Source organism: Xyrauchen texanus, chromosome 47 (assembly GCF_025860055.1).
Source record: "Xyrauchen texanus isolate HMW12.3.18 chromosome 47, RBS_HiC_50CHRs, whole genome shotgun sequence".
In the NCBI taxonomy this organism is placed as follows: domain Eukaryota; kingdom Metazoa; phylum Chordata; class Actinopteri; order Cypriniformes; family Catostomidae; genus Xyrauchen; species Xyrauchen texanus.
Genome location: NC_068322.1, coordinates 13,293,707 through 13,302,906, shown reverse-complemented (window position 1 = coordinate 13,302,906; position 9,200 = coordinate 13,293,707). Strand labels below are relative to the sequence as shown.

The 9,200-nt window shown below is 37.2% G+C and overlaps 1 protein-coding gene across 2 annotated transcripts; it reads right to left on the bottom strand.

Moving 5' to 3' along the window:
* Window position 1: 1 nt before the first annotated feature.
* LOC127639243 (uncharacterized) lies at window positions 2-7,827 on the bottom strand. 2 transcript variants are annotated; one of them, XM_052121157.1, is made up of 6 exons: window positions 7,813-7,827; window positions 4,499-4,618; window positions 3,541-3,689; window positions 3,278-3,371; window positions 3,039-3,126; window positions 2-2,005 (listed from the first exon to the last, which is right to left on the bottom strand). In XM_052121157.1, the coding sequence occupies exons 3-6, from the start codon at window positions 3,662-3,664 to the stop codon at window positions 1,280-1,282; spliced, it is 1,032 nt and encodes a 343-aa protein (XP_051977117.1). In that variant the 5' UTR covers window positions 3,665-3,689; window positions 4,499-4,618; window positions 7,813-7,827; the 3' UTR covers window positions 2-1,279. The 2 variants fall into 2 exon arrangements, with proteins under 2 accessions (XP_051977117.1, XP_051977116.1); XM_052121156.1 differs by lacking the exon at window positions 7,813-7,827 and adding an exon at window positions 7,158-7,448.
* Window positions 7,828-9,200: the final 1,373 nt, after the last annotated feature.

Genomic DNA, 9,200 nt, shown 5'->3' with positions numbered 1-9,200 from the left:
ACACAAATGCACACGTATGCACATGCAACAGAACTCCCCTGTGTGTACCTGTTTCTTTTTTTACACTTTAGGCTCAAGCAAATACTTGAGAATGAATGGCTGTCTTTTAAAAGAGGTTTGCATAAATACACAAACACAGACTCGTATTCTCACAGGAGTACTGGTGGACACTTCTAACTCTACGCTGCTAGCATTTCTACCTTTAAACACAGTACATACACGGTTCAAACGTGTCTCATAATGGAGTAAGTTTACAATCATTTCTGGATTGGTGATGAATCAAACACTCATACACACTAACCAGTACCGGTCTAACCTCAAAAAAGAAGAGCTTTCATAAACAACATCTCCTAAAACAAAGAAAACCATGCATCACTGTGAAACAGTCATTTTATTTATCACATGTAAAAAATGAACCTATCAAGAAAGTGAGATGACATTGATGTACAAATGCAAAACCTTCGTTTTTATTGGAAAAGTCAAAAAAAAAAAAAAAAAAAATAACGATTTTTGTATGCTGTACTGGTTGCCTGTTTGGGGCTTTGTTTTAAATATGTTTGTTTGTAAAAAAAAAAAATATGAAATACTGTTAATATTCATATAGAATTTAACAAATGTTTATCAATTAGCATAAACTAATTGAAGCTGGTGCTCAATTAAGTTCTTGAAAGGTAAATTTGACTAATAAAATATAGGAAGCATTCTATCATTTGTTGTAAAGTCTGTAAAGTAATATAAAATATATGAGTTGATGTTTTGTGTTTTTTACAAGAACTGCAATATGTTGGTATAAAACATTTCAAGCTGTTGTAATGACCATGCTCAATGGCCTTCGAATGAACAATTCAAAACTGTTGTAATGGTGGAGGGGTTGAGAATGATTGGGGGGATGGGAGGGTAAATAATAACTCAGCATTGTGTGTTTTGTATAGAAATATCACATCTGAATAAAGTTTTCTGATGACCTCTCCAAAACAGAGGTGGCTTAATGTTTTCATTGTTACTACATTTTTAAAGGCATAAAACCAAACATCTTAAACTAATATAGATTCCAGGGGGGTGGGGGTAGCTAACCCATCCGATAATATAAACAAGCAAGTAACCCCTAAATCTATGCCCTTGATAGATACTAACACACAGTCACTAAATCAAGAGTCAATCAGTGTAGAACAGCACAATCCACTTCTGGCAACAGAAAAGTTTTTACTTCAACAAAAATGGTATAAAAATAATTACATATTGTACATAACAGGTCCTGCTTAAAACAGCTGTATCTATTTTAGAAGTTCTCAATGAGTTTTTCGAACAGGTTGAGGAATTTCTGCCTCCTTTCTAGGGAAGCTGGCTCCATCACTAAGGGAAGAGAGTTGTCAATTCCCTCTGCACTGTCGTTCAAAATAGCCATCTGTTCCCCTTTCACTGTCCCACTCTGATGCTCCAGGATGGCACGCTCTCTCTCGAGTTTTGCCCTTTCTCTGTCTAGAATTGCCCTTTCCTTTTCCAGTTGTGCTCGGATGTACTCCACAGAGGCCCTGTCTCTCTCCACAGCAGCTTTCTCTCTCTCCAAAGAGGCCCTGTCTCGGTCCAATGCTGCAAGTTCTCTCTCAACCCCTGCTCTCTCTCTATCCAGAACCATCTTCTCTCTCTCCAGGACCATCCTCTCGTATTCGATAGCGGCTTTGTCACTCTCCAGGATAGCCCTCTCATGCTCCATTTCGTCTCTGTCTCTGTCAAGTTCTGCCCTGTCTCGCCCCATCTCTTCTGACATCATGTCATCCTCTTCCACGAACAGCTCAATCTCATTTCTGTCTGGCTCACGCACTCGTTTGCTCCTTCGGCTGCGGTTGATGGTGTTTGGACGATACTCGCTGTCATTGCCCACAGAAGACGTGTCCACAGTGATATCGCTTCCGGCGAGTCTACCCTCCATGGCATCATCCATGAGGGAGAACCATGGCCAGTTAGTGGGGTTCACTGAGATGCCAGGTGGGGGATTCTTCAGCTCCTGATACACACAAAGTACAGACAATTTTTTAAAATATTGTAAGCAGGGAGCAGGTAAAATTACTCGCATATAAAAAAAAAATAATGAAGAAATTGAAAGGTATGAGATTTAATTTGGGCATATTTATTGGACATTCAACAGCTTTGTCTTATTAAAACATTCATATTCACTCAGATGTTGACTAAAGAGTGCATTGGAAACATTGGAAAGATTTCACTTTTGAGTCCATAAAACGTTATAATTCATATTCATGATTTGTAACTAATCATCATTAATCATTTAATGTTTGTTATTATGGAAAGAAAATGAAATAATTTGTGTAAGTACACTGCAAATACATATATATATTTTGTCTTATTTTTTCATAAAATGTCTAAACATATTTAAAACATATTTTTTTTTTTAAAGGAATAGTTCACCCAAAAATGACAAATCCAGCCCTGTGGGTGGCAGAATGCACGAATGCATATGGCCAAATACAAAAGAAGAACACTTAGGAGAGAAGAGCGCTTAGGAGGGCTGTTTAAAAAAAAGTGATATACTTAAACTTATACTTAAATATTGATCTGTTTCTCACCCACATCTATCATATCACTGCTGAGGACAAGGATTAAACCACTGGAGTCGTATGGATTACTTTCATGCTGCTTTTAGAGCTTCAAAGTTTTGGACCCTCTTGACTTGCACAGTATCAATCTACAGAGATGTGCTTTTAAAAATAATTGTTTGTATTCAGCAGAAGATAGAAAGTCATACACATCTGGGATAGCATGAGGGTGAGTAAATGATGAGAGAATTTTCATTTTTGGATGAACTACTGCTTTAATGTATCTTGTTTCAAGAAAGTTTAGATATTTTAACTGGAAACAAGACAAAAATACTCTCGGTGTATCCTTGTCACCCACAGTACTGACTGTTATAATTGGATTTAGAAATATTCAAGGTAAAACAAAATTACATCCAGTATAATATAAGGCTAAAGGATCGCATTTGTAGTTTGGAAAAAAAAAAAAAAAACATTGCAAGAGCTTACCTTATATTTCATCTTTAGGTTTTCCCATTTCCTTCTTGCCTGGCTGGCAGAAATCTCTCTCTGCAGACCCAACTCTTTCAAGATGGCCCTATGGCAGCGAATAGGATTGGATGCTGAATTAAACTCTAACACCATTAGTGCAATCACTGGTGTTTTGTGCTGGTGTGTGGACTTGTGAATAAATAAAAGACTGAGTATGCTCCTGTAGGTTTAGGGAATGATTGGTTATTGTATATTACCTATAAGCCAGAGTTGAAGAATTTCTCTTTCCAGTGAAAAGTGCGTCGTTGGTAACACGCAACTTCACGAATCGAACAAATTCTTCATTTGACACTTGAAACACACACACATAAACAAACACACAAGCACATTTTAATAACGGTTGGACCTGTGATTTGAGTAATACACGTTCAATTTTCACGGTCAGCTCCACACTAAACTGGTGAATTATGATGGTAAATGGACCTTTAACTGTCAACCTCATTCAATTAATTCTACTCACTTTTATAAATGAATTCTGAATGATCTTGGCCATCCTTTGTGTCCCCAGAGGGACTCTGTACAGTGTACAGTTCATGGTCCATACTTGCTTCTGTTGTCTTTGAATCATCAAGTGTGCTACTCATGGTGCTAGTGTACTAGCGAAGGGCACTAGAAGAGAAAATTGATTACATGCATTTCTTCTGCTGTCGATTCATGTGGCGGTCTTAGTGTACATACTGCCATCTACCGGTCTACTGTGCTATCACTGAAAAAATAATGCACAGTATTTAAAGCTTTTTAAAATATGTATATATTGCAATAAATCTGTAATAATTCAACTTTGACACAAAAACCTACAATCATGATTTACAATCATATCTAAACAGCAAATTATAATTTTGGGGTGTTCACATTGTATCACTGAATTACAGACGTGCTATTTTCAAGCCAAATTTTTGAGGATATGGCTGCAGCTGAGCTCCAAACTGCCAGTCAAGATATACTGTATAGTGTAAATTGTTGTTTTTATTTTAATTTATTAATTACTTGGCTACTTATTTGAATTCTACATTTATTTGATACTGTTTTATAATTACTGGTCATCATCTGTTTTGTGTATTAACGGAATAGTTCACCCAAAAATAAACATTTATAGAAAAAAGTACTTGAATATTAATTTATTTCTAACTCACACCTATCATATCACTACTGAAGACTTGGATTAAACCACTGGAGTTGTATGGATTACTTTTATGCTGCCTTTATCTGCTTTTTCTACCTTTAAAATTCTGGCCACTATTCACTTGCATTGAGTGGACCAACAATGTTGAGATATTCTTCTAAAAATCTTTGGGTTCTGCAGAAGAAAGGGTGAGGGAATGATGTGAGCATTTTCATTTTTGAGTGAAATACCCCATTAAATTGTACGGCAAAATATAATTGAACATAAAGAATGTGTTGTTTATGATCATTTCTACCTTTTATGGTGTGCTTCTTGCCAAACGATTAAATGACTTAAATGACTGTAGTTTCACCGTACAGACAGTGATAATGGAGTGATGATCGACAGTCTAAACCGCATCTGTAAATGGAAAAACCTAAAACAAAGAAATTGTTATATTGTAAAAAAAATGTACTTAACAAGTCAGTGTGTGTATATATATACAGGTAAAACTCGACAAATTAGAATATCGTGCAAAAGTTCATTGATTTCAGTAATTCAACTTAAAAGGTGAAACTAATATATTATATAGACTCATTACAAGCAAAGTAAGATATTTCAAGCCTTTATTTGATATAATTTTGATGATTATGGCTTACAGCTTATGAAAACCCCAAATTCAGAATCTCAGAAAATTAGAATATTGTGAAAAGGTTCAGTATTGTAGGCTCAAAGTGTCACACTCTAATCAGCTAAACACCTGCAAAGGGTTCCTGAGCCTTTAAATGGTCTCTCAGTCTGGTTCAGTTGAATTCACAATCATAGGGAAGACTGCTGACCTGACAGTTGTGCAGAAAACCATCATTGACACCCTCCACAAGGAGGGAAAGCCTCAAAAGGTAATTGCAAAAGAAGTTGGATGTTCTCAAAGTGCTGTATCAAAGCACATTAATAGAAAGTTAAGTGGAAGGGAAACGTGTGGAAGAAAAAGGTGCACAAGCAGCAGGGATGACCGTAGCCTGGAGAGGATTGTCAGGAAAAGGCCATTCAAATGTGTGGGGAGCTTCACAAGGAGTGGACTGAGGCTGGAGTTACTGCATCAAGAGCCACCACACACAGACGGGTCCTGGACATGGGCTTCAAATGTCAAACGTCTTACCTGGGCTAAAGAAAAAAGAACTGGTCTGTTGCTCAGTGGTCCAAAGTCCTCTTTTCTGATGAGAGCAAATTTTGCATCTCATTTGGAAACCAAGGTCCCAGAGTCTGGAGGAAGAATGGAGAGGCACACAATCCAAGATGCTTGAAGTCCAGTGTGAAGTTTCCACAGTCTGTGTTGGTTTGGGGAGCCATGTCATCGGCTGGTGTTGGTCCACTGTGCTTTATTAAGTCCAGAGTCAACGCAGCCGTCTACCGGACATTTTAGAGCACGTCTTGCTTCCTTCAGCAGACAAGCTTTATGGAGATGCTGACTTCATTTTCCAGCAGGACTTGGCACCTGCCCACACTGCCAAAAGTACCAAAACCTGGTTCAATGACCATGGTATTACTGTGCTTGATTGGCCAGCAAACTCGCCTGACCTGAACCCCATAGAGAATCTTTGGGGCATTGCCAAGAGAAAGATGAGAGACATGAGACCAAACAATGCAGAAGAGCTGAAGGCCGCTATTGAAGCATCTTGGTCTTCCATAACACCTCAGCAGTGCCACAGGCTGATAGCATCCATGCCACGCCGCATTGAGGCAGTAATTAATGCAAAAGGGGCCCAAACCAAGTACTGAGTACATATGCATGATTATACTTTTCAGAGGGCCGACATTTCTGTATTTAAAATCCTTTTTTTTTTTTTATTGATTTCATGTAATATTCTAATTTTCTGAGATTCTGAATTTGGGGTTTTCATAAGCTGTAAGCCATAATCATCAAACTTATAAAAAGGCTTGAAATATCTTACTTTGCTTGTAATGAGTCTATATAATATATTAGTTTCACCTTTAAGTTGAATTACTGAAATTAATGAACTTTTACACGATATTCAAATTTTTCGAGTTTCACCTGTATGTGTATATATATATATCAAATAACAACACACTGTAGACATACACACCCTCATGGAAAACTGACCTGTTAAAATGTCTTTAGTAGTTTTAATTTGTAATTTCTGGTAGATTTAAATACATTTTCATTGCAAAGGGGACAATAGAAATCACTGCGGCACGTCATGAATCGATGGGGGGCAGTGAATGACCTTTCTGAATGGTAATGTTTCTAAAAGATAAACAAGACTACAGATCGATCAGAACCTCGAAAATGTTTCAGCATGGACATATTTAATATGAAACCCGTTCAGGCCCCTTGGAACGCGTTCTTGGTCAAAGAAAGCAACGTAGTTGTCCCGAGATGGGTTTTAAAGTTGACGTTCTTTTTACCTTGACGTGACGTTTAGAATAAAGAAAGAAAGCAATAAAGCAGCGGACAAATACGTGATTAAAAACAAAGAAGAAAACGAAAAAGTAGCGTAGACGGACAGAAAAACGCGTTTGGTGTGAACGGTCCTTACTAGAGAGAAAAAGTTATTTAGTTTTGTTTCATAACTTCACATGGCAATTTGAGATAGACACTTTTTGAGCAGAGAAACACGTGTGGTTGGTTTTATTGCATTACAATATAATTTCTGTTGCCCAAATTCGCCTGCTATTTCTGCCTGAATCACGATAATGCGCCTTTTGTTATCGTAACCCCCCAAAACATATTTATATTTAAATACAGCTATGAATTCAGCTATTCCATCAATTGGGACCTCGAAATACATCCCATTTTGTGTCTGTTGTCGTGGTCTCAAACCGCCTGATGTCTACTCGATGAGCAGCTTCGTGTCGAGCCACATACGCGAAGTGATGTTGCACATTTTCCATGCATGTCTCGCATAATTTTACATAACAATCGACAAGAAAAACGTAGTACAGAAGATACTCACTAAGATTACGTTGTCACTTGTCATGTTTACAAAACCACGTCCTGAAACGGTTGTCCTAAAACTGCTGGCGGTGTTGTATTGTAAATGGCGGTACAGGGATGCAAATACGCCCTATGGACACTCTAGAAAAGCCACTTTGCCTGAAAGCCTGTCATTTACACCAAATAGGCTACATATTACACCAAAAGGAAATTTACATCTGCTAAGTACCTATTATATTGTATTTATTTATATTAATTGTCTGTTAAAAAGATTAACGCATGTAATATAATTATTTATTGGTGATGATGTGACCCGTGCAAAGGTGGCAGCAGAGTGCTTGAACAGAGATCTTCGCGTTTTTAAAGAGAGAGCGAAACGGCACAGAGTATTTAGCAGAGACTTGCCACTTCTGTTAAAAAGAATGGGAGACATTGAAACGCCCAATGGATATAGAAAAGTAAGTCCCGCCTTACAGTTAAAAGAGACAATTAGCTTTAGAAACAGACATTGCCTGTCAATCAGTTCGAGATGACGCATGCGTATTACCTAGACACGTCAGGAAAATAGCATTTTTAAGCACAAACTGAGATAAAGTAGCAAGATTTATCATACCAATGTTGTCAGATTTAATTACTGATTTGAAATGTGTTCTTTGATTGTAATCTTGACAAACCGTTTTGGAGGTTCGGTCTTTCCCCATTCCAAAAGACATGAGCTGTCGCTTGTTTACATAGAACATTAGTTGCCCAGTCTGCCCAAAAGCGTTTCAAATATGGCCGCCGAGTGGACGGACTTGCCTTGAAAGGTTTGGTTACGGCCAACAAAGCGTGCTATGACAGTAAATCTACTGCCCATTCTACTCTTACTACTTCTGCAATGTCTGTCTATGGCCGAAATAGTAAGAGTAGTATGGTAGTACGCCATTTTGACCTCGACCACTGTTAGTGGCTGCCCATACAAATAAACAGCGAGAGCCGTAAACCGACCTGTCGCAAAATTTACAACGTTTTCTCTTATAAAACCGCAATTTTATCGAAGTAAACTCCACATATAGTTCGTTCCAAACGTATTTTTGGTGGAAAACATATTGAAGATTAGCGGAGAGTTCTTTAAGTGACGAGTTTCCTCACAAAAGCAGTTTATTTAAGACAGTTAACCATCTGTATAGACACACATTAAAAATGGCATATGAACTCCACGCCTGTGTACCGATTCGTTATGCCAATTGATTTGCTAACATTAAAGGCAAATAGGTAGAATGGCTCTGTCGGTGGGCAGTCTCATTCACGACTCCGAACGGTCGTGCCTAGAAGGTAGCCGCCTGCCTAAAGTCTCGCGAGAGCTGTTTGCAACATTTACACGCTGTGCTTACTGTGTTTATTTTAAATCTTTCTAAACCCTAAATCTACTTATAATAATATTATATCTACCACTAAATTGTAATATTAACATTATCTTAGTAACAACTAATAAAAGTCTCGCGAGACTTGGACTGTCTGGGTGTTACCTTCAAGCTACAGCCACTCCACACAGCTGAATAAGACAATAGACCTTTTTCACTCAACGGGTGTTGGAATACGGAAGTATTTTTTTTTTTTTTTTTTTTTTTTTATTGAAGAAAATATAAAAACAAACAATACAATACATTTCAAATGCTAGGGGGAGGTATAAATAATATTATAAGAATATTTTAAAAAGTGTATATGCTTGAAAATCTCGAATAGCTTTTTGTTTCTTCAAGGGCAATATTGACTCAATATAATGCTTCACTTCATTTTTAAATAGTGATTTTTTTTTTCATTTTTCCTGAAAATGTACATTTATGAATGTGAAATTTAGCCATTAAAATAAAAATTAAAAAAAAATAAGCGTGGGTTTGTTTATCTTTGGAGTTTACAATAATACCTAAAAGAACATCTTTCCACTGTAATGTAACATTTTCATTAACATTTCCAACAATAAAATGACACATAAGGGCATTGCCAAAATAAATGAACAGCTGTCTCTGGGTTCTGCTGGCAAAAGCTACAACTTTCATCTATATCGTTTTTTAAACTTTGT